The sequence below is a fragment of the Lepidochelys kempii genome, chromosome 9 (genome assembly GCF_965140285.1).
Source record: "Lepidochelys kempii isolate rLepKem1 chromosome 9, rLepKem1.hap1, whole genome shotgun sequence".
Classification (NCBI taxonomy): domain Eukaryota; kingdom Metazoa; phylum Chordata; order Testudines; family Cheloniidae; genus Lepidochelys; species Lepidochelys kempii.
Window position 1 is genome coordinate 85,497,942 of NC_136388.1, and position 25,051 is coordinate 85,522,992.

Sequence of the window (25,051 nt, forward strand, 5' to 3'; positions counted from 1 at the left end):
CTAATCTCATTGTGGGGTGTAGTAACAGGAGTGTTGCATGTAAGACATGGGATGTAATTGTCCCACTCTCCTCAGTACGGGGTGAGGCCTCAGCTGGCGTATTGTGTCTAATTCTGCATGCTACACTTTAGGAAAGATGTGGACAAAGAATGCAAAAAAGAGCAACAAAAATAATAAAAGGCTAGAAAACCTGATAGATGAGGAAAGGTTAAAAAAACTGGGTATGTTTAATCTTGGGAAAAGATGACTGAGGAGGAACCTGATAACAGTCGTCAAATATGCCAAAGGCTGTTATAAAGGGGATGGGGATCAACTGGTCTCCATGACCACTGCAGATAGGACAAGAAATTATGGGGTTAATCTGCAGCCAGGGAAATTTAGGGTAGACATTAGGAAAAACTTTTTAACATTAGGGGTAGTTAAGCTGTGAAAGAGGCTCCTAAGGGAGGTTGTGGAATCCCCAACCCTGGAAGTTTTTCAGAACAGGTTGGCCATACACCTGTCACCGATGGTTTAGGGGCACTTGGTTCTGCCACAGTGCAGGAGCTTGGACTTGATGACTGTGCAAGGTCCCTTCGCATCCTCCATGTCTATGATTCCATATTGTACACGCGCCCATAAACAATACAGCCAGATTCTTATTCCCCTCCTCACCTCACTCCACGAACAGTCCCCCTGAAGCCAGGGGACTGCTGGGGCATATGTGGTTAACCAATATTTAGGTATACGTAGCTGGCCCTTGGTAAATAGGAACAATTAAAAATTGACCTGGGGAGAAGAGATGCCAGAGAGAGCTGTATACAGCTGACCTCTCAGCTTGGCTGCGCTGCTCTTCTACAAGGTTTGTCACACTTCTCATTTTCCCTTTCAATCATCCTGATTATTCTCCCACGGCCAGCCCATAGTGGTATTGTAGCTCATGGATTTATCACAGCATTGCTAAAGCCAAGCCTGCTCCTCCACCCTTCTCCAGCACAAATGAATATTTACTGCTAGTCAGAGCCTCGGGATGAACACCAAACTAACCAGGGGGCTAGGCAGAACTGTATTCCTAGGAAGGAAAAATCACCTATGCAGGGTGGATATATGAGCTCATTACGCTGCTGAGGGGCACAGGCCGGGCCTGGCAGAGCTCCTGAGGTGGCTGGTACAACAGACTTGTTTAACGTCCCTGGGTCACAGCCTTTTTTGGCTTCTATTTAATGTTCATGCAGGTGAACTTCCCCCTGGATTCAATTGGTAAAAATCTAACCAGGGTCTGGGTGGCAGGTGCCCAGCGAAGGTGAACATTTGGAAAGAAACAAGCAGTGATTCTGCTGGGCACCCTCCCCTCCCACTGGCACCTCACAGACCCATGGGCTGAGGGCCTGAATCAGTCCACTGAGGCCAATGGGAGCTTTGCCATGGACTTTAGTGAGCAGTGGATCAGACTCTGAGCTTGGTTTAGCACTGTTGCATGTGCATCGGGAAGTTAGGAGACTGAACAATAAGCCAAGCAATAAGGGCCCTATCCAGGGAGGTGATGAATTTCTTCCCCTCCTAGTAAAGTCAGGATCAGGCCCTAAGGGGGGGGGGGGTCAACATTTATTATTTGGTGCCCCTTCACGCTACCACAATACAATCAGGTTAATCAAAAATGTAACAAGGAGCCAGTGAAGGCTCATTTCTTTGCTGGCTTACTTAGCACATCTGCAATCTGTGGCACAGCCATTGAGCTAGGAAATGGGTTTAAATAAGCAGGCAAATATTTTCTTCTATTAAAATGGAAAGTTGTGCAGCTGGATCTGCCACGCCTTTATGGCAATGAAATCCCTCTCATGGTTCAGAATTACGCCTGCCTGCTGCATTTTAATGGCCTGTCCAAAGGCAAAAGGTGGGAGACCAAAGTACAAAGCTCTGCTGGCTATCCTCAGGGCATTTTTTTCAGGCCTTCTGTTGTAATTCATTATTTACAACCCCGTTTGTAAAATGGAAAAATATTAATAATACAGCCACAAAACCCCCAATACTGTGTCTAACCAAGTAGTTGAGCTTCCGATAAAAGTGTAGCTGATGGACTAGTCATGTGTTGTGTTTAGTCTCAGACCAGGATTTCAAAACACATGCCAGCTTCCTTGTCCCTTGGTAGGGCCTATTCACAGCTCATCGCAATACTGCCGTTGACTTCAGTAGAACAAAAGCAGACTCTGTATGTGCATCCCTAAACTGACCTTGCAGGCTGCCAGCAAGTCAAAGTCGTGTTCCAGCTGTAAACAAGTGATCGATGGCAAGTCTCAAGGGGGGAAACCACAGAACCATTTTCTAACAATGGCAGTAGCTAAAGGCAGGCTGCATTGAGAAAAATTGCTACACCCTCCCGTCCCTTCATTATTAATTCTTCCTGATGTATGGGGCATGAAGAGATTCTGTGCTCTCACTGGAAAGACCTGTAGGGCTACAAGGGCATAAAGTTCCTGCTGGAGGATCTGGTCTTGGCTTTAATCTGAGTTTTGGCTGCTCAGCTGGAATGCTTGAATGGGAAAACTGCCATGTAGCCCAATCAGCCTGTGCCCTTTTGAAGTGTAGCATACTCTGAAATAAGGCCCCTGAGCACACACCTACAATACACTGAGCAATGGTTGTTAATTCATTTTCAGAGACACCAGTGTTTTGCTAGGGAGCCTGGGGCTCTTTCTGAGAAAACATACAACGAGTCCTTCCTTTATTTGACGAATGGGGCTAGACTAAAATGCAGGCTGCACTCGGTAAGTCAGGGCGCCATACGATAAGTTATAGTACTAAAAAAGAGACAGGGCCAAACTGACACCTTGTGTAATGCTACCGCTGTCAATCGCATTATACCTGTCCTGGGATGGTGTGAGCCCATCAGGCTCCAGGGCCGTCACTCTGGCACCTTCAACCATCGTAAAGTGCTCTTTAAAAAAACAGTAAGCTCAATTCTCAGTTGCTTTAGGGCGCCATTGTACCTTTGTCTTCAGACTTGTCAGTAAAGGCCCTGCAAACTGCTGGTGTTGTCGAAATAATAATCCTCTTAACGTCTTCCTGCTGCTTCTGGCTTTCACAATAGTATGCAATAGTTAGCGCTTCTCGTATATGACCATTTGCAGTACTGTAATCGGTCTTGGATTCACAGCTGCCAGGACATGTCTAATTTAACAGGGGATTTACTTGTGTAACTAGCTAATAAATGGTCCATTGCATATAGTTAATTTTAATCAAATCCATCATGTTGATCTATTTGTCTATAATGCACCACCAGACGGTCAGTCATTATCTACATAGGGCCCGATTCTGCTGTGATTTGCACCAGTGTACACCAGGATGAAATCCAATAGAGTTTAGTGTAAGTGAAAGGAGCATCAGCGTCCAAATTCAGAGCCGGTGGAAGGTGCAGCTTGAGCAGCCTGACTGCTTAGTGGGTGTAATCTGAGTGGGTGTAACTGACTATCCAAGGCAGTGGAGAATAGAGGATAGACTCACCACAGCTTTTCCCTGTAGGCCCGACTCTGAACTCTCAGCAGTGTGAATCAGCTGTAACTCCACGGATGGCAATGGAGTTATGCTGGTGTAAAAGAGATCAAAATCAGGTCCTGTGTTTCCCGGTTGTGGAATCTGGTTATTCTATTCCTTAGACCATTGAAAGCAACATTGAATTATAAAGTTGGACTTTTCCAGGCGGCGCTGGGAGCAGAGGAGCAGGGTGCCGTGCTGTGAGGCTCATGCACAAACAGCGCTGCAGAAATGTATGCTTGATTGATTTTATTTTTTAGTATCCTTGGAAACCGAAAGGGCATTAAAATTGCATGGCGTGTACGGTGCTGAGCAGGGTTTTATGTATTCCTGTTGTAGTTCTACCATCAGACTGGAGATGGCTTAAATCTCCAGCTGCCAATTAGTGGGTGTAAAAAGCACTGGCTGTTTCTGAGGGCCATAAATCATGGCTCAATGGTACAATATTTGGAGCAAAGGGCCCTAGTAAATATCAGTGCTGGGGCTCTGGCTTTTAGCCATTGCTGCCCATGGTTCAGTAGCGCCTCCGCTTGCGGTGAAGGGGTTTTACCGCACTGCCACAATGCACCGTGCTGTAACGGAGTCAAAGAAAGTGGTTTCCTTCGAAAAGGAAACTCTCATTTCAAACGATCACAGTGCTAACAACAGTGCTCAGGGTGGCACTGCCCTTTCAGTGAGAGACGGGTTCTCATTACTCCAGAGGCCAAGCAAGCCACAACACCATAGGTACCACGAGGATATCATGGCCCCACTGGAGCAAAACTCTCCTTTTGAGGGAGCCAGGATTTCACTCCCAGCTTTTTGACCGGGGTGATTAAATTTGTGCGCCTCCCCCACAATGAAGCATGGCGCCTTCCCATCTCTGCTGTCAAAGGACCCAACCCACATACCTTTACTCACCTAAATGATCCCACTGGAGTAAGCACTAATCTCAGGAGCAGACTCCATGAACGCTCCTTGAGGGCTAACCCTGGGAAGATGCCCTCTCTCCGCCCCGGCATTCACTGGGGTCCAGACACCACCCTCACATGTTACTAGTGTAATTAACAAATTTAAAAGCAAACCGATGTAAAATAGTGCTCAGAAATGAGCTCCCTCACCCTTGCAGCTCTTTGCTGTGCCCCTCGTTTTCATAGACAGCCTAGCACAGGTCTGCCTAGAGTGTCTGATGTCAGTGTGGCATCTCCCCGCATTCTTGTGTTTATGCTCAAATTTCTGCAAAAAAAATATAAAACATGTTTTTCCAGTGCTCTTTTTAAAAAGTGTGTCGTCAATCAAGTTTTGTCAATTTAGCAGCTGCAATTAATTATAACTCTGCCTTTTTATTAATCAACCTTTTAAATTAATTTTCAAATACCACTTCCAAACACTGTAAATGTTATTAAACAAAAGCATTAAACTCAGACATTAATAGTGTCTCAGCAGCATCATAAACTGATAGCAGATCTTGGGTTCTCAAGCTGGGAACTGTGACTCCCAGGGCACCACAAACAGGTTTTGGGGGGCAGGGAGAGGGGGGTCATGCGACCCTCCTATTCTCACTGGCTAGATGTTGTATTAGGTGTCGGGGGGGGGGGGTCACAAAATGGAAAAGCTTCAGAAACACAGTAGCTGCTCATGCCGTGAATCACAAGGTTCTGAGCCTGCAAAGCTCTACACACCTGTTTGTTTCTGCTCCCCGGAGTAGGCCCTTTGAAGACAATGGAACTACTCATGTGACCGAGGTATGCATGTGTGAAAGCGTCCTATCCCTTGCTCTGCCTCACCTAGAGAAACCAGCTTCCTTTCAGAAAACGGGGGTTTCCCCTCAGCACTGGCCACAGGAAGAGTAGCACAGGCACCGATTCTGGCCACTGCCTGAGCTAACTTGTAGCTCAGCAGCCGCTGGGGAAGACACAGCACGTTATCTACAGAACGGTGGGGACACGCTTGCTGGACTCATTAACGTACGTACGGTGTTCCTAAATCGGAGAGAATTCTCCTTTGCCATAGGGCTGCGAGGGCTGAGGAGAACTGCTGCAGCACGGCTGCTTGCTCCCCTCACAGCGAGCCATCTGAGAGACAAGGTGGGTGAGGTCATATCTATTGGACCATCTGCTGTCGGTGAGAGAGACAGGCTTTCGAGCTTACACAGAGCTCTTCCTCTTCTGGAGACCTGAAGAAGAGCTCTGTGCGGCTTGAAAGCGCATCTCTCTCTCATCGAAGGACGTTGGTCCAATAAATGCTATGACCTCACCCACCTTGTCTCCCTAATAACCGGGGCCCCGCACAGTAGCAGCAAGAGGCGTTCCGAATGGGCCTGTGTACAGTTTCAGCGCAAATACCTTCCCTGTAAACGAGTCCCCATCGCGCTCACCGTGTGCCAGCTCCGCAGGGTAATCTGGCCTCTCCAGAGCACCTCTGCCAGCTGTTTGGCTCGCTGGAACGCTGGGAGTTGAGCGGTGGTATGCCACACTGGCACATGGCTGGACACTCGCAGGATGAGTGTGCTTAATGATGTGACAACAGCCAACCTTCCACTGCTGGGAGGTTGGGGGATTTATTTGGTTGCAATGAGAAATGTTCATTTGGGGTGCCAGGGGGCATTTTCATTTACAGGTGAGTAGTGGGCCCCCTTGTTATGCCCCATTTTGGTTCTTTCTTCTGAGCAGGAAATGTTCACTCCTTATTTACTTGTAAGATGTCTTCTTCAGCCGTGGTGCCCCAGACCTGCTCCTGCTCCCATGAAGGCCAAGGAGAGCAGGATTGGGACCTGAGCGGACAGGCAGATCTGGGATGGTCCCTGTGCCAAAAAGGAGCCCTCATTCCCTGTCCCCCGAGAGCAGTTTGAGACAAGCACTGCACCCCAGCTGCTCAAAGCTGCTCCTGAAATGGCCGAGCTGCGTGACCCTTGTTCGCAGCAAGAATACTGCAAGACAGCAAGTGTGCATTTTCCCCCGTTGCCTGTTTCATTTGGCTCAGCCCCTGCCCCTCTGCTGCACTGACCCATGCCCAGAGGCAACTGGGCTGGGTTTTCAGACAGGCTCGTTGTCTGTAGACCATCTAAAGACAACGTTACAAGAAGCGTAGCCTGAAGATGGCTGCAGGCGCCAGATGCAGTGTGGGACGTAGAGAAGCCTGCCCCTTCGTGACATCCTCTCTCAGGGCTACACTGAATAGCAATGCATAGCACTGCACCCTCGTGGCCAGGTCTTTGCCCCAGAGCAATAGCAGGGCCAGCAACAAAGGAGCCATCCGCCAAGGAGCTCTGTGCAGCTACGTACCAACTGATCAAACGCTCCCACCCGCTACACTGAAATGAGCGGCAGAGTTGGATGAATTTTGAAATGGGAGGGAGACCGGCCCCAGGGGGGCAGGCTGGTCAATCAGCAGCGTGGGGGGCTTCCAGGCTGTTGGAGTGCATGGTCCAGGAGCTCCAGTTCATGCCTTGCAAAGCTGCCCAGTGAGCAGAGGGAAGAGCAGAAGCAACCCCCAGTGTTTGGTGTTTACCCCGTTGCATGGTCGAGGAGCGGAAAGGATGTACACGCACACACACACCCTTCAATGACTGGCTAGTCACTCACAATTCGCTTCTGCTATTTCAGTCTTTGGGTGATTCAGCTCATTAGCCTTGGGCGAGGCAGAGGAAAGCTCACTCAGCTCTCAGGGCAGGAGTGATTCCCAATGTCCTACCTGCCTGCCATAGAGCGCAGGGGCTGTGTGTGTGTTGTGGGGGAACACAGAAAACTCTGTCAGGTTCACGTCACAGCGTTTCCTCTGCATGTGCCCCTCAGGGAGGGAGTTTGGGGCCCAGCGAGGAGCCTGAGCAGGCAGCCTCCAAACCCAATGCATGCCAGTCTTCGGCAGGAAAAAGGAATGATTCAGCCCTGCCGGGCACCAGTCCCTCTGCAGAGATGGCAGCTCATGCACAACTCCCTCAGCCCCGCTCCCGTGAAAAGACCCCTCCCCAAAGTCGGCACAGGGTTAGAGCTGCCTGGCACGGTGTTAATTCCCGTGGGGATATCCATTGGGATCAGAGTAGAGCAGGCCCTGCCCCTGGAGCAGAGGAGCATGTGCAGGATCTGGGGGAAGGAGACTATGCCATGGAACTACTGCTCCCCTCCCCTCTGTACCCCACACTCTGTTCCAAGGCACTAGGCGTGCAGGGCAGCTGGTAGACCCTGCGCAGGAAGGCAGACCTACCATACACACAGGTGTTAGCACTGTACAGACCGATGCAGAGTAATTCCTGCAAACTCCTGCTGGCAGGGACATCTTGCCCAGAAGATAGACAGCTTAGCCCTGCCACAATGGGGAAGAACAGACGACAGCACATCTTGCTGTAGGAGATACGGCAAGTCCTGCTACCGCACTCTGGCTTTATTTCTTTGTCTGCAACATGGGGATAATAAAGCAATCTATGCGTGAACAATGCAGTGTAAGAGTTAAGGATTAGGGCGGAAAGTTTCAGTGGTGCCTATGGGCTTTGGATGCACGCTTCCCATTGTAACTGACCTTATGTGTTTAAACTGGCTTTGAAACTAGCTCTCAGTGCTTCATTTCACTGAAGTGCAGCTGCCTCTGGAGTGGCACAGAGATTCAGTGCACAGCAACACTAGCCCAGCCCAGATTGGAAATGGGGCTAGAATTGTATTTTAAAAGCCCTCCGCCTGCAAAATACTCTTAAAGCCTCAGCCATCGTATGACAATAACAGCAGTCATGCTGCAGCATAGACAGGAAAAGGGCCTCTCCTCAGGCCCTTGGATTTTCCTGCTTTAAAACAAGTTACTGACTAAGGCATGTCCTCTGTAGTCTAAAGTCACTAAACAAATGTATGCTTTAATGGCATCCAGGCCTACACTGACTACATGGCAAGCCCCATCCACCCGACAGAGAGGCCTTGAACTTAGACTGCACTCCATAATTGTTCAGCTCTGCCAGCACTGGACTGGTGCCTGCAAGGGGCTAACTGTCAGCCCAATTCGGAGGCTAACAGCAGTTAGTTCGAGCCAAATGCTGGCCTTGTTTCTACCCTTTGATTTCAGTGGGCTGCCAGGGCAAAAGTGAGGGACGGAGCTAGACCCTTGTTTGCCAACGTGCTAAGCTGGTTTCACGAATGTGGCTTAAGGCCATTTTCAAAGCTGGCATGAGGCTTTCCAGGCTCGGGTTAAAGACATAGCGTGTGGGACATGAAGGGCGCTAGCAAGGCAACCTGAATCACACTGGAGGCTAGCTTATTGCCAAAGGGTTCTCCAGGTGTGCTGAAGTGAATGGTGCCTCAGGGCAGCCTCGAAACTTTCTGCCATAGGCTGCCCCATGCAGTTCACCAATCTTCCGCTGACCTATAGAACAGGATTTTTTAAAAGAACTCCTTAAGTACTCTGTCATTACAGCAATGGGAAAGAGTCCTTAAGGGTTATTTTTAATCCACAGATCATTGATACGCTATGTGGCATTGTTAAGATCTCTCCTGTCCATTTATGCTCTCTCTGCAGATTACTGACCCGACTGCAAACGTTCACATCCTCTAGATAGCTCGTTGGAGTATGTATGTTGCATTAAATATAGGTTATGTTTCTTTTAGGCACCAGCTTTACCACATTCTAAAATTGCCACAGAACAAAATTTCTCGGAGGCTCTCATTGTCTTCTGCTTTCTCGGTTGCTACTAATTAACATCTGGGCTGCCTAGTCATGCCGTTTATGGTCATCTATATTCATGTGTCTGAAGGAAATAAAAATAAGGATATTTCCTGTGACCCTACGGGTTCGTCTGGCCCTGATGCTCAGGGAATTCCTCGGGATTCAGTCCCACGGCGTCAAAGAAAGTCACACTGGAGCTCAGTGATCAGACTGTGAGCTCAGCCCTGGCTCACACCCCTGGGTCTTCTGCTGTCACCTGCCACACCCACGATATCAGGCCTGGGAACTCTTTGTTAGCTTCACCCCACCTTCACAATTGTGCCTCTTTCTGCAGTGAGTCCACTAGTGGAGCATCCTCCCAGTCCCAGTTCATGATGCCACCTCTTCCTTCTTCATAGCTCTCCTAGGTACATTTCTTCTTGTTTCACGTACAGGAAATAAGTTAATACAGGCACACCCTAGCAACCTTAGAGCTGTGCATTTGCTTGCAGCTGAGTAACCAAGTGGTTTTATTATTGTAACCCTTGCCCTAGCTCATCCCTTCTCGTTTGTTTGCCATGTCCTTCAACTGCTGTGTGCTAGGAATCCTGTAAGGACACAGAGGCAAGGTCTTTGTCTTTTAGGACTGCTTTAACCTGGCTAATACACTATATAGTGCTCTACAATAATGACTAATAATAACTGTAACATTAGATTCACTAAAAGAAAAGGAGTACTTGTGGCACCTTAGAGACTAACCAATTTATTTGAGCATGAGCTTTCGTGAGCTACAGCTCACTTCATCGGATGCATACCGTGGAAACTGCAGCAGACTTTATATATACACAGAGAATATGAAACAATACCTCCTCCCACCCCACTGTTCTGCTGGTAATAGCTTATCTAAAGTGATCATCAGGTTGGGCCATTTCCAGCACAAATCCAGGTTTTCTCACCCTCCACCCCCCCACACAAATTCACTCTCCTGCTGGTGATAGCCCATCCAAAGTGACAACTCTTTACACAATGTGCATGATAATCAAGTTGGGCCATTTCCTGCACAAATCCAGGTTCTCTCACCCCCTCACCCCCCTCCCAAAAACCACACACACAAACTCACTATCCTGCTGGTAATAGCTCATCCAAAGTGACCATTCTCCCTACAATGTGCATGATAATTAAGGTGGGCCATTTCCAGCACAAATCCAGGTTTTCTCACATCCCCCCCACCTCCATACACACACAAACTCACTCTCCGGCTGGTAATAGCTCATCCAAACTGACCACTCTCCAAGTTTAAATCCAAGTTAAACCAGAACATCTGGGGGGGGGGGGGTAGGAAAAAACAAGAGGAAATAGGCTACCTTGCATAATGACTTAGCCACTCCCAGTCTCTATTTAAGCCTAAATTAATAGTATCCAATTTGCAAATGAATTCCAATTCAGCAGTTTCTCGCTGGAGTCTGGATTTGAAGTTTTTTTGTTTTAAGATAGCGACCTTCATGTCTGTGATTGCGTGACCAGAGAGACTGAAGTGTTCTCCGACTGGTTTATGAATGTTATAATTCTTGACATCTGATTTGTGTCCATTTATTCTTTTACGTAGAGACTGTCCAGTTTGACCAATATACATGGCAGAGGGGCATTGCTGGCACATGATGGCATATATCACATTGGTGCCCAACTTGATTATCATGCACATTGTGTAAAGAGTTGTCACTTTGGATGGGCTATCACCAGCAGGAGAGTGAATCTGTGTGGGGGGGTGGAGGGTGAGAAAACCTGGATTTGTGCTGGAAATGGCCCAACCTGATGATCACTTTAGATAAGCTATTACCAGCAGGACAGTGGGGTGGGAGGAGGTATTGTTTCATATTCTCTGTGTATATATAAAGTCTGCTGCAGTTTCCACGGTATGCATCCGATGAAGTGAGCTGTAGCTCACGAAAGCTCATGCTCAAATAAATTTGTTAGTCTCTAAGGTGCCACAAGTACTCCTTTTCTTTTTGCGAATACAGACTAACACGGCTGTTACTCTGAAACCTGTTATTAGATTCACTAGCCTTCTGTAATGTCCAAATGAAAGACGAGCATGGCGGTGGGGGTGTGTGTGAAAAACCAGTGATAAACAGCAAGCTCTGTTGTGAGCCTTAATTCACATTTGCAAAATGCTTTGAAATTGTTGGGTAAAATACAATTGATATGTGCCGAGTATTACTGTTAACAATGCTCTGGTTAATTTAAAGCTAACTTTGATTAATGTTTTTAATATCTCTCTGTTGCCCTATTTCTGTAGCTACTTGAAGCATCCTTTCCCCCATTCCCAAGATATTACTGAAATGAGAACTTCCTGGGTAAATATTTCAAATTAATAAATTATATTTTAAAGTCCATTAAAAATCGCTAGACATTTTTCACAGGAATAAAAACACTAAAGTAAGTATCCTGGTAAAATTTCAAGTTAGGAAATTCACTTCTGCCAAAATAAATGCCCTTGCAGTGTCACGTGGATATAGTTGTTCTTCCCTTATCATTATTTATTACCCGGTCAGTGTTAGAGTTAGTAGGAATTTTTTTGAACACAAGTACTCCTTTTCTTTTTGCAAATACAGACTAACACGGCTGCTACTCTGAAACTTGAACAAAAACAAATCTTTTTGTCAAAAAAGTCCCTTTTTCTTTGTCAAAACTATTCACCAATTGTCTATACTTTCAAAATTTGATTTTTTTATGATTTGCTACATTAAAAATTTCAATCAACATTTTTGTTGTCATTTTCAGTACACTGTTTTTCCATTTTAAAGGGTTCAGTCAAGCTCAACGTGCCATTGTACTAGGTACAAACACTGGAGTTAACAATAGTCTCCGCCCTGAGTTTATAATCTAATTAGCTTGTCCTAAGTGGCTCTGATGTATGATGCAGTTATGAGGTGTTAAAGAGCTGCCATGTTCCACTCCAGAGATGGCTGCATTGCAAGTGATGGGTGGATCTACTTCTAAATGTGTAAAATGCTGTGTGCAACTTCAGGATGAAAGCTATGAGATACAATGTAAGATGCTTGTTTCTGTAGTTTTGTTTGGACAGCATTAAGCACGCTGATGTTGCTCAAAAGAGTATTGTTTGTTGCTTCTAGGGCCTCACTATGCTCAGCACTGTGTAACAGACAGGAATGCTCATTCAAAACACTGCTAAAATAAAAGTGGGCACATTTAATCAATGAGTTGGCTAAGTTTTGTGATATTTAAATGTTTTTCATTAGCCACTTGTTTTAGGGGTGAACATTTGCAAAGATAGACCTGTATAACTATTTTATTTCAAGTACAAAGTGTTCCATTAGTCACCCAGTTAAAATCATCATTATCCAGATTGTGAGCTCTTTGGGCCAGGGACAGTGGCTTCTACACATGAGGACAGCCCCTAGCACATTATGGGTATTCCCAAGATAGAAATAATAAATCATGATACCGTTAGATGTTCACTGCCAGCATTTCTAGGTGGCTGAGCCTTGCACAACGTGTCTCCTTATTTTACCAGGTTGATCCATTTGCTAATTTCCTTGGTCTTCAGCTAAAATCTGGATCTTTGCTGTGTTCGGGTTGGGGTTTTTTGTTTGTTTGTTTGTTTGTTTTGTTTTTTTGGGTGAGTAGCTTCTTTTCTAGTCAATGTGGTAGAGTAAGACAGAAGGCGGTTGCTCCTCTATCCTGGGGATTACAGTAGCTGCTGATGCCAATGATGAGTCAGAGTGTTTGGTGCTGATGTTGCTACCATTTCATCAGCTCTGTGATCCCCAGCATCCCCTATTCGCCAGCTCTCCATCTTTACAACCCTGGGCATCTCTGCGACTAAAGTCCACACTGGAGGAAGGGCTACAATTCTTCTGGCTGCAGGGAAATGAAACCTCTTCTCTGGAGCTAGTCAGGTGCCCTTGAGGACCATCCCCTTGGTAATGCCTGCTTGGAGGCACAGAATAATAGAGCCTAGGAAGCCTTCTAGCATCGGGTTGTTTTTTTGTTTTAATCAAGATCGGACTTCCTGAGCCTGGAGGCTTTGATCTTCCTGTATGCAGGGTGGAGTCTGTTTTGGTGAGGGGTAAGGAAGGGGGGGATCAGAGCCTTTTCTTGGCATCCTTCGTTGCTGACCTGGATTTAGGCTGCTGAGTTATAGCTCTAGATATTTGTGTAAACACTGCGGGGGGAGTGGGGGGGGGAAAAGGTTGGAGCCCTTGAATGAGAGCTGGAAATTCAATCCAACCCCTTTTCTGCTTTTGTATCTAGGCCAGCCACTGCCAAGTTCTTTTCAGTGAATTACAAACGCATTTCTCTGCAATTGCAAAAGGAAATACGGATCAGTAGCAAAATGCATGTCGGATCCTGATTTAAAAAGCAAAACAACCAGCTGGCGAAGGGGGAAATCTAGACTGGCTTGGGGCAAAATGGAGACCATCTGACCTTTGCATTTCCAGCAGAGACATCTTGCATGTGTGTTGCAGAACTGGAGGCAGAGGGAGGGGGAGGGGGTGCATTCCTGCCACCCGCCTCTCCCCCAAGAAGATTTCCCAGCAGCCAGAAACCATGACTGGACAGGGGAAGACGGATCCCATGCATTCTGAAGGCATCCCTGATCTCCACCTTCCACGCAGACCTGCCCTCGTAGCGCTTGTATTTCTCTCCTAAATCAGAGCTCCAGAACCCAGCAGCAGCGGTGAGACTGGGCCGCCCTCTGGTGGGCAGTGCGGGCGAGGCAGCGCGCCCTCTGGTGGGCAGTGTCCCTCCAGCGCCCTCTGCTGGGTGCCTCCCTTGGAGCCGGCTGCAGGACTGGGAGCAGAACCGCGGGGCACCTGCTGGCCGCAGAGCCTCCATCGCATCCGCTCCGGGCTCGGCATGGGCTGTGAGGTGCGTGCCTTGTGCTAGGCGCTTGGCAGAGGCTGCATTGCACCGGGCGAGGCCAGAGCGGGGCGAGCCGCGGGGGGGAGCATGGAAGCGATTTGGCTTTACCAGTTCCGCCTGATCGTGATCGGAGACTCCACTGTGGGCAAATCCTGCCTGATCCGCCGCTTCACCGAGGGGCGCTTCGCCCAGGTCTCGGACCCCACGGTGGGCGTGGATTTCTTCTCGCGGCTGGTGGAGATCGAGCCGGGGAAGAGGATCAAGCTGCAGATCTGGGACACGGCCGGGCAGGAGCGATTCAGGTGAGAGGAGCGGGAGGGAGGGCCGGTGGGATCCGGTCGGCAGCCCGCCCGCCGGGAACCAGCCTGCAGATCTGCCGAGGGAAGCCGCGCCAGCCAGCGCCGCCTCCTTGCTCTGCCCTGGCCGGGCGGCGGAGCCTGGCCGCGGGGTGCACGGGCGGCCCGGGGGAGAGCAGCCGGCCCGCGCCAGGCGAGACCGCAAAGCTGGAGCCCACCCGCGGGCCTGGCTCAGGGCCCTTCGCCGCACCCTGGCCGCGGCCTCCGGGGGGCTGAGCTGGAGGGGATGGAAGCAGCTAGCCTGGGAGCCGGCAGCGCCCACAGGCTGCAGGGGCCGCATCCCAGGCCTCCCTCTTTCCCTGTGACCCTGTAACCCTCTGACACTGGAGCAGGGAAGGCCGCAAGCCCCGCCCGGGCTAGAGCAAATCTAACTGGCCTGGCTGCCCCAGGGCTCGCCCCTAACGCAACCCTCGGACACTCGGAGAAAATGCTGGTCCCTGGTTGTTGGGCCGGAGACCAGAGCTGGCTTTTTAGGTGGAGGGAAACTGTAGATTTTCCCCTTTGGCCGGGGGTGTTGCCTAGCCCAGAGGGAATGAAATTAGCTAGCAGCTGTTCACCTTTTTCTATGAGGCCTTTGCCTTTTGCACAAAGAACGAGGTGGGTTTCCATTCAGTGAGCCTGCTCTGGTTTTTGACGCCACAGAACAATACGTTCAAACCTCAGAGGTGGAATGAATGAAATAGAAAGAGTTAGTACAATTCCGATTAGAAAAGCCAGCATTGTTCATATGTGACCGGTGAGAAATCAGGCCCTTGGAAGCCAGGAAATGCAGTTAATGCCTCTGCCTTGAAATATGGTCCCTTGGTGTCATTATGAATTATTTGTCCATTGATACTATTTTATGCAAACTGGAATTCTTAAACAGTATATCCAGCAGCAAGATGTAGCACCGAACATACCATCTTCAGACTTGATTTGTAAGTATCTGTGCAATATACTGAGCAAGCCAAAATTATAAATTGTAACACAGAGACTCAGATGTAGTTCCATTTAGAGCCAAATCCTGCTTGCTTTGTTCACGTCTGACTCCCACTGAAGTCAATGGCACAGAGAAGGTTTCGTCTTTAATTTTCTGCTGAGCCCAAAAAGATGTAGTAGGCAAAATACGCATTCTGAGCGTGTATCAACGTTTGCCCAAGTTATACAGAAGCATGCAGCCTCTCTCTGTACTGCGGAGGATGAATGGAAGATTTTGAAACATAACAAGGCTTGTTTGCCTCCGCTGGCCCAAGTGAAAATAAATCAAAACAGATCTCTGCATGTTAGCTATGGGAACAGACATAAATGTTCACCAAGCACAGAAAGTCAAGGTAAATTCAGTGCAGATTGTTACCTTCTTCACATCAAAAACGCAGTTTAAGCAGGAAGGTGAAGGAAGAACATGGAACAGGCTGGTGTAAAGAAACAGCAGCCAAGCGTTTCTAACATGGTTGCCTAAAGTTAGGTTCCTACGGCCTTAGCTGAGGCATCTAAATATGCAACTGGATTGTCAAAAGTGCAGCAGCTCCAGTGAAGGCTCTAGACTATGGGATGGAGATCAACCAGGCCAGTTCAAGGATTTTAGGCTGACTGTGAGTAACAGTTACCTTCCTACATATAGGGAGAGTACTGTGGTAGCATGCCTTGCAGCCTTGAGCACTGAATACTGAATGGGAACTAGTAATTTAAGAGACTAATTGGTAGCAAATGTGACTTCATTAGCAAAGAAAAGAACTATATGGGGGGATATCCACGGGATTCAGTGCAGAACCATATGGTAAATTGCAGCCATGTGATAACTGTATTTATCATACCTCTTTCACCTGCACTCTGCTCACTCATCCAACTTCCTGGTGGGCCACTTCCAGCCTTCCAGACCTCTGAGCAGCTTCAAAAAGCTGCCGTTTTTTGTTAACCTGACTCAGAAACATTTCAGTGGCTGAATCCCTCCCTCCATTTGCTCACATGACACTGGTTGTGGCCCGGGATAGACAATGTTCAGTCCTTAGCAAGTGACATGTTTAAGGTCTGATACCTTGCATCCATTCAGGGCTAGAAATACCAGATTTATACCATTGGGAGAGGGCAGTTCCCAGCCTTCAGTTGATACAGACTCTGTCCTTACAGCTTGGAATGTAAAGGTGACCTGTTAAGGAATTTTTTAAAAATGAGCTTATGCCACTGCGCCTCCCACCCCCCACGCTGCATAAAGAAGGCTTGAAAGATTTTCCCCCTACAATAATTTTTCCTTGCTTTAAAGCCTTAGAAATAGTGGGAATACTGAGGCTGCTTACCCTTTGTTTTATGCACAACTCGAATGCTAAATGGGGGCAAATTACACCACTCAGCTACTTGTCCCCTGATTCTAGCCCATTTACAGCTACTGCTGTTCCACCCATTTGGCCCACCGATTCTTGAATCTTGATTAGCTTCTCTGCCTGTTCTGCTCTACACCTGAGCAGGAGACTCCCAGCTGGAGGCCATCGCTGATTGAAGCTTTCCCGTCTCCTGTAAGTGGCTGGAAGGCTACCTGATGGAATTAGACAGCTGGGCTGCAGATGGCCGCACAAATCTTCACATAACACAGGTTGCAAAGTCTTTTGTTCTTGTTAATGGTACACAATCGCTTGGCCTTCAGCAATACCTTCAAGGCAAAAAGACATGAAATCACAGAATTACAGACATTTGGGCTAGCAAACCAGCTAGGTCCACGCTGGGTAAGTCTTCTCCACAGCATATTGTGCGTCTCAAAAGTTGGCCCCATACGGCTTTCCAAGCAGCCAGCCTGAGTCAGTGCTTTCCCACAGACCATGTTGTTTTGGGCCTTGATTAAGCAAAGCACTCAAGCATGTGCTTAACTTTGACTGAGCCACTGACTTCAGTGGAGTTGCTCCTGATTTACACCAGAATAACTGAGATCAGAATCAGGTCCAGGAAGAGCATTCCAGGATGCTGGAAGTATCCCTAATTCTAACCCTAATCCAGGTCCATGAGCAGCACAGCTACAAAACCAGAGGAAATAACCCAGCAGCCATAGCCATGAGATCAGAGTGACCTTATTTTCACCTGTGTCTTTAATACTACCCTAAAAATTACTTTTCCCACATATGCAAACAATGGAGTTGCTGTAGCGAAGACATGGAAGCTGGGGTTGGCAGGGGGTGTGTCCATGAAAGGGAATCTGAGCCAGAGACTTGAGAGGGCATTGATTATCTATAGCATAGGTAAGAAATCCTCCTTCTTCTCAGTTCTCTTCTCTCTCTGCCCTGTGGCTCTTCTCCCATCACGCTACAGCAGTGCTGCTTGCTGTTGATAAAGCAAAACTTGGAAGCCCCAAATAGTCATTTGTGGGGCAGTTTCTCTGGATACACGAAGATTTTGCAGGACCCACTGACTCCTCACTATGATTCTGGTTGCTCTAGATTAAGAAATCAGTGCCTGTCCCACGATAAAAGAGCAGCAATACGTTCCGTCATGAAATAGGACGATCCCACAAAGGAAAGAGCGTTCAGGAGCATGACCTTCTCCAGGGAGAAGTGTATACTTGCTTCCTGATTGACAGCGGATCCCTTAATCTGCACAGAAAGCAGCAGTCAGCAATCATTCTACAGCTTCTTTGGCATTTACTCAAGTTTAGTTGTCATCAAAATGTAAATCTGCTCGGGCTAAATTTCACGGGCTGGTTTTGTAGTAGTTCCGTTTACAGCATGAATACTACACAGATTGGCTTGCTCTCACGTCACAGTTCTAGCTGCACGTGCAGTTGCCCTGACTCACAAAGCTCTTGTAAGGTGCCTCACGGTTCCCAGCATGTTGTTTTTTGCAGCAGTGAGAACAGAGAACCTGTGAATGGTCAGACCTCAGGCATGTAAGGACACAAGTCCATTGGCATTTGATATTTTCCACTAGATGCCTAATAGCAAAAGCACTGAAGCAAAAGCAGGTGCTCGACTGAATTGGGGCCTAAATCAGTAGAAGGTTCAAATACCTATGCCGTAATTCAGTGGAGCTGGAAACAAAAGTGAGAGGCCTAATGCCAATCAAAGTGCCCTTCTTACACTTCGTTGTAAGCTTGGGCTTGTTCCATCAGGCAAATCAGCCCACATGAGTGTTAATGTAGGAGCCATTCTTTGTGGGACTGCCTGAGCCAAGTTCTTTTGAAGGCAATGGAGAGACTCCTATTTGACAGGAAAGGGAGTTGGGTCAGACTCTTGTATGCCATATATTGTACAGAAAAGAAAAACAACACTCATTTTAGTAATGCCTGGGGATTGTAAAACATTTATAGGGGCCTTCGTTTTTCATCCTCCACCTGAAAATCCAGGTGCTTCAGTTACCATGGGCCAGATCCACACAGGGGACTTAGGCTTAGCATTGCAATGCCTAACTTTAGGTGCCCTGCTGCCCACTGGAGTCCTCAGTCCCCAAGCTCCCTAGACAATGCAGATGGAGAGTCAGGAGCCTAAGAATGGGAGCCAAAAGCCAACACGCTGAGCAGGGAGCCACCTAAGCTACCCAATAGGAGGAGGCCTAAGCCCTGCCCCGACAAAGGTGGCTAGATGCCTCCCTCCACTCAGGATTCACAGCCAGGAACCCTCTCCTGCAGTAGGTGCTTAAAGCAGGTTAGTCCTTTCTCATGAACATGTGAGGGGAAGAAAGTGACCCCCTTTTATCCTACAGTCCACTGGTTAGAGCACTCAGCCAGGGTGTGGGAAACCTTGCTTCTGCCCCCACTCTGTCTGATCAAGAGCAGGGACCTGACCCCAGGTGAGTGCCCTAATCACCAGGCTAAGGTATTCTGGGGGGCGATTGTCCCACTTCAGGGCAACTCCATCTCTATTTCCCCATCATGGTGCACCAAGGGCACCCACTGTAGGCTTCCAGCTCCTCAGCCATCACCTCTCTTGGGCAGAGACCACATCTCTGACTATGGCCCTCCTGACTGGGATTTTTCCAGGCTGCACAGTTCCCTATCTGCCCTGTGATATCCCCAGACTGCTTAACCAGGCCAACATCTGCACATTCCATTGTCTTCAAAGCCCATGAACGGCTGTAATGGTCAACAGTTACAAGTTACCCCATAGCTCTTTCTAAGCAAGCACATTTATTCTTAAGGTAAAAGCATTACAGAGAAAACATTAACAACAATACAGTTTATTAGCATGCTTGTAGGTTCTTTATTAACAGCCACTACCCCAGTGCCAACAAGGGCTCTGGTAGGTGCCAGTCCTTCCAAACCCATCAAGGGGTTTTTCTTTGGTTACAAGTTCATAACCACCTTAGCTCAGAACCAGAACAACCATGAATAGTTCCAGCATTCCTGTGTCCAGCTTGGCCCTTTGATCTGGGAACATGTAATCAGCAGACAACAGTCCTCTCCTCAGGGCAGAGCTTCAAACGGCTGGGTTTTTGCATAACTGGACCTGGGGACTTTGCCTTCTCTTCCCCCTAGTGATTCCCCAGGAAATCCATGTCATACCTATTGTCTCAAAAGCCTATTCTTGTCTACCACATTGTTCAATGTAGCCCCGAATAATATTCACCTTTGCATGTAATACAATGGACTCCAAAGACACAAACTTAATTCAATAAGGTTTGCTGAGGATATTGCAGGAAGGGGCCATACACATCAGACATCTCTCCTGTTGAAACTGTTCCGCGTTGTATACAATACCTAGCTAGTCCTTGGAGCAGGGGACTGGAACCTGGGGCTACGGGGAGAATGCACCAACCCCACGGCTATAGAGTCATTCATTCTCTGGCCCAATGATTTTTTAAGTATTTTATACAAAGTGAAACAGCTGCAACACAAAAGATCGAGTGAGCCCACCCCAGAATACCCGACAGCCCCGTGGTTCGGGCACTCGCTCCCCCCTTAGGCAGACTGAGGATTTTTATTCGGGTCTTAAACCTCCCAGGTGAATGCTCTAATCACTCCATCTCTGTCAGCAGTGGCAGAGCTTCGATGGATTTGCATATGCCTACGGGCAGAGACTTTAGCAGTGGAAACTTCGGTGCCCAGGAACTTGGGCTGCCTCCAGGATTAGGCAACAACTGAGCAGGGGGTTGAGGGGCTACATTTTGAACTTAGGTGCCAAAAGTGGCAGTTAGGAGCGTAAAGTCTTCTGTGGCTCTAGCCCCGTGAGTTCAAGTCTTGCAGGGCAACAAAAATTATAACGAACAAATAGTGCTGGTACCAGTGTACGGAAAAAATTAACATTTTTGACCAAAAAAAAAAAGTGGAATTTGTTCCCCATATTTTCAACCAGCATTATTATTAAACTGTATCATTGCTAACAATCAATAATATCCCTGTCCCCAAGTTGCTTCAAGTAGATGTGGCCCCAGAGAGCGGCTTGAATGTTCCTTAGCAACGTGTTGGCGCTTATAGCAGCCGTAAGAGAATGAAAGCGTGCCTGTGCGTGCAGATGATGCCTCTGATTTTTCACAGTGTTTCTAGGCTCCAGCTTCCAAGTCTACTGCAGGCCATTGAAAACGCCCTCTTTGCCTTACAAAAAGCTAAAACCTGCTGAGTGCTTGGTTCCAAGAAGACCCCTTTTAGGGAAGGTACATGGTGTATGGTACAGTGTCTCTTAACATGAAGTGACTTGATCGTGGAGTAGCTGGGGAAAAGACTTCTGAGATGGCAGACAAAGGCACAGCAGGAGCCAATGACTGAAAGCTGAAGCTAGACAAATTCAGAGTAGAAATAAGGCAGTAATTTTAACGGTGAGGGAGACTAACCATTGGAACAACCTATCAAAGGAAGTGGTGCATTCTCTGTCATTTGAAGTCTTTAAGTCAAGATTAGCTGTCTTTCTAAAAGAGATGCTATAGCTCAAACAGAAGTTGTGGGTTTGAAGCAGAAATTATCAGGTGAAATTCTTTGGCCTGTTATGCAGGAGGTCAGACTACATGATCATAATGACCCCTTTGTCACTATAAATCTTCAAACCCAACTACCTGCTAACAAATAGAGCTGGTCAAAAACGTTTGGGAAAAGGAAAATTTCAGCCACCACCAACAGAAGGACAAAACTTGCCCCCAGAATGTTCAACTTCTAAAATGATCTTTACTTTCTTGTTGGGCGGGGGGGTTCTTTTTCAGATCCATCACCAGAGCCTACTACAGAAACTCAGTAGGCGGGCTCCTCTTATTTGACATTACAAACCGCAGGTCCTTCCAGAACGTCCATGAGTGGCTCGAAGAGACAAAGGTGCACGTCCAGCCATACCAGATTGTCTTTGTTTTGGTAGGTCACAAATGCGACCTTGATACACAGCGGCAAGTCACTAGACACGAGGCTGAGAAACTAGCTGCTGCATACGGCATGAAGTACATTGAGACATCTGCTCGGGATGCCATTAACGTGGAGAAGGCCTTCACCGACCTGACTCGAGATATATATGAGCTTGTTAAAAGGGGGGAAATTTCGATCCAGGAAGGCTGGGAAGGGGTAAAGAGTGGGTTTGTACCGAATGTAGTGCACTCTTCAGAAGAGGTGGTGAAATCAGATAGGAGATGCTTGTGCTAATCACTTCTAGTGAGAAAAGCTATGATGAACTCTACTAATCAAACATACTCTACTAAGTGAACTCAGTGTGACGGAAAGGGATTGTAACTCTAGCATGGTGAATGGCCTCACACGTTGTTTTGGACACCAGAGGAACAGAACCAGGAAAGCAATGGTCCGTTCCAAATAACCTCTTTCAGAATTGGGGGGGCTACAAACCTATGTGAGAATGAACAAAGTTGCATGTTTATGTTGTAGGAGACAGGAGGCATAAGAACAAGAGAGGATCTGAATGAGCTGGTACAGAACAGGGAAATTTACATGTACTGTTTTTGTGTGCCATGTGTTGAAGCCACAGTCTGAAAAGTCTATTAATACAATACACATGAGAGGAGAGAGAAAATCTTGGTTTGCATCAACAATTTATTTCCAGGAAGATTAGAATATAGCGTGGTTGCCATTCATGAATGTTACTTCCAGGGTTAACTCAAAAAAAATATATTTTACAGATACGGCACGCACACTTTTGGGGCTTCATGTTCTTGTACCTTGTTAAAACATAGACTAAGACTATAGTATGGTACTTTAACAGGAAAATAAGGGATATTTTATTGATAACTAAAACTTAACCATCACCATCCCCCTAAAGAGGGGTGTTTTCCTTGCCCTGCCTAGCTGAGACTAAGGGCTAAGTCCAGCATGACAGCTCCAATTATAATTATCAGATGACTTTATAAATACTTATTATCTCTCTCCATGATTTTAGTAGAAGTACCTCGACTATATGGATTTCCAATATAATTAACAGATCATGAGTATAAAGCTTCCTAAGTGTATCCTCACATCCAGTATCTCACAGCTGGGTCAAGGTAACCAGTGATTAGCAGCCAGGTGGGGAATGCAGATATTTCTGTCTTACTGTCAGAAGTAGGGTGATGTTGGCAGCATTTCAGTGTAAACTTACATTGCTCCTTAGGAAAAAAGGAAAGAACAAAAGAAAACTAAAAAGATTTAAAGCAAGAGCATCATACATCCCTGAAGGTGGAGTTTTCTTTTAAAGAACAAGGGAAAGAGCTGGGTCCAGTACTGAAAGCAGGGGCTAGGGGCAGCAGTCTCTGCTCTTATTGTGTTGCTTTCTTTACTGGCATCTGGGGAAGAAGAGAAATAGGAAGTGGAAGGAGGGGTATAGAGCTAAAGTGTCTGAGAGGGTGAAAAGGGAAGAAGAGAGAAGCATAGGAGAAAAAGTCTTCTCTTTGTTTTATTTATATTCTACCCAAGATGGGGCCTACACTGGGCAGGTAGCTGACTTTAAAAGGCTATAATTAAGTGTCTGTTTTCTGGGAACACCATCTACCATTTCAGCTTTGCTTCGTGTAAGTACTGTATTAACTAAAGCTTTTGGAATGCAGAAGGGTAACAATGCGCCTGCATTGTGCCGAGGAGGATCAACATGTTAGCAAAACGTAAAGTGACATTTATTCAAGTTTGTGAGTTTTACAAGCCAAACTGTTAATTTGGTTATGAGGGATTAGGCAAACCACATAAGAGATCCAGCATTTGAATACAGGCCTCCAGGTAGACAAGAATAAAGTACTTCTAATTGCTCCTCTAAGGTACCATGTTCCATAAGAGTATGATTTCTGACAAGTTGAATCTGTCTCTCTTCAGATCCGTTCTTGTAGTTTGTACCATTTGAGCCCAATAGTATCATAAAAGTAACAAGACCATTGCTTAAGTATAAAAGCTGTAAACAAATTAAAATGAATAATATTTTACCTTTAAATTTTCTAGTAACATTTGCAATCCTTGAGCTCAGCAGGTGAGAGCCAACATGGTATGCCACTGTGAATTCATAGGCAGCGAACGTAGATCTAGAGGATATTGAAATGGGGGTTGGCTGCGGGAAATGATACAGCCTTTTACTTCTGAATACCAATGGTCAATCTTGATTAGGTCATAACTGTACTCAGTTTGCTGACCTAACTCTAAGACCCCCATTCAAAGTGGTCTCAGATTTTCTAGTTTAAACAACAATCTGTCTTAAATATAGAGACTTTGGTTTAATCAAGTAATACTCTGTGAACATCGAAGGAAGTAAAATTTTTGGGGCCTATCATGTTTCCTGTATCAAAGTCTCATGAGCCAGCATAGCAGGATCTCACTAATGGGGAAAATGATTGAGCTTTTCACTACATTTCCTTTTCTTTTTTTGTTTAAATGATAAAAAAAAATCTACATTTTGGTAGGTGGGGTTGGGTTTTTAGTATTTAAATATAAAATTTAGAAAAGTCATAAAAAAGCTTGTCCAGGCTTTGAGTAAGCCTTGAATTTGTATTGTAAGTATAGTTCAAAAAAGGTACAGTCTGAGGACAAAAATCTGTGCTATCTGAAACTAACTACTTAAAAATAATGAAACAAAAGGAAATGGTTAATATTGAATAAAAGAGCATTGTGTTCACCTGTTTTCTAATTCCTTGCATTTTCTAGGCAGCTTATAAAAACAATAGACAATGTAATACAGTCATGTGTACAAGTCTGGGCTGTTTTTTCTTTTTCTGAAATGAAAAACCTTATAGGCTTTGATAAACATTCTTTTCTAACAACTGGTTTTAGTGCTTTGACTACTGCAAGAGGCATTAGAGAAATCAGATGGTGGTATCATTCAAAAGAAACATCCAGGAGTTTTTACTCTAGGACAAAGGAAAACAAAAACTTTTTGTGGCACAGGTCACAGATTTAAAACAATCTGCATGTTGGACTGGAATTTCACAGAACCTCCAGAATAAAGTATACTGTACACTTTTCCTTGCTTTCTGTTATGCACTGTAATGAAATGTGGAAAAAAAACCCTCGCTGTATTTAGCTGTATGTGAATGAAACATGCTTGTATTTAGCAAAATTGTTAATGTGATTATGTGAAATTCAAATCTTGTAAAGAAAAACTTGTGTTTTTTTCCTTCCCCCGCACTCCCATTCTTCATCAGTAAGCCATCTAGTAACTCCGTACTTCTACACAGCAACCAGGACTGAAAATCCAATACAAAATAATAAACAACATGCACTCTGTTTACAACAAATCTACCATGCATTTTCTCTTAACGATGTGTCTTTCGGTAGCCAATATTTAAGATGCGCTCATTGTCCTTGTGGAAAAAAAGTCAATAGGGGTCTATCAAAAGTCAATACAGCTCTACAGGATTTATTA

The 25,051-nt window shown here is 46.4% G+C and overlaps 1 protein-coding gene across 2 annotated transcripts; it reads left to right on the forward strand.

Moving 5' to 3' along the window:
• The first annotated feature begins 12,844 nt into the window (after positions 1–12,844).
• Positions 12,845–24,923, forward strand: RAB39B (RAB39B, member RAS oncogene family). 2 transcript variants are annotated; one of them, XM_073361245.1, is made up of 3 exons: positions 12,845–13,201; positions 13,387–14,300; positions 21,441–24,923. In XM_073361245.1, exons 2-3 carry the CDS (start codon positions 14,086–14,088, stop codon positions 21,865–21,867), a joined length of 642 nt encoding a protein of 213 aa, XP_073217346.1. In that variant the 5' UTR covers positions 12,845–13,201; positions 13,387–14,085; the 3' UTR covers positions 21,868–24,923. The 2 variants fall into 2 exon arrangements, with proteins under 2 accessions (XP_073217346.1, XP_073217345.1); XM_073361244.1 differs by having other exon boundaries at positions 12,845–13,055.
• Positions 24,924–25,051: the final 128 nt, after the last annotated feature.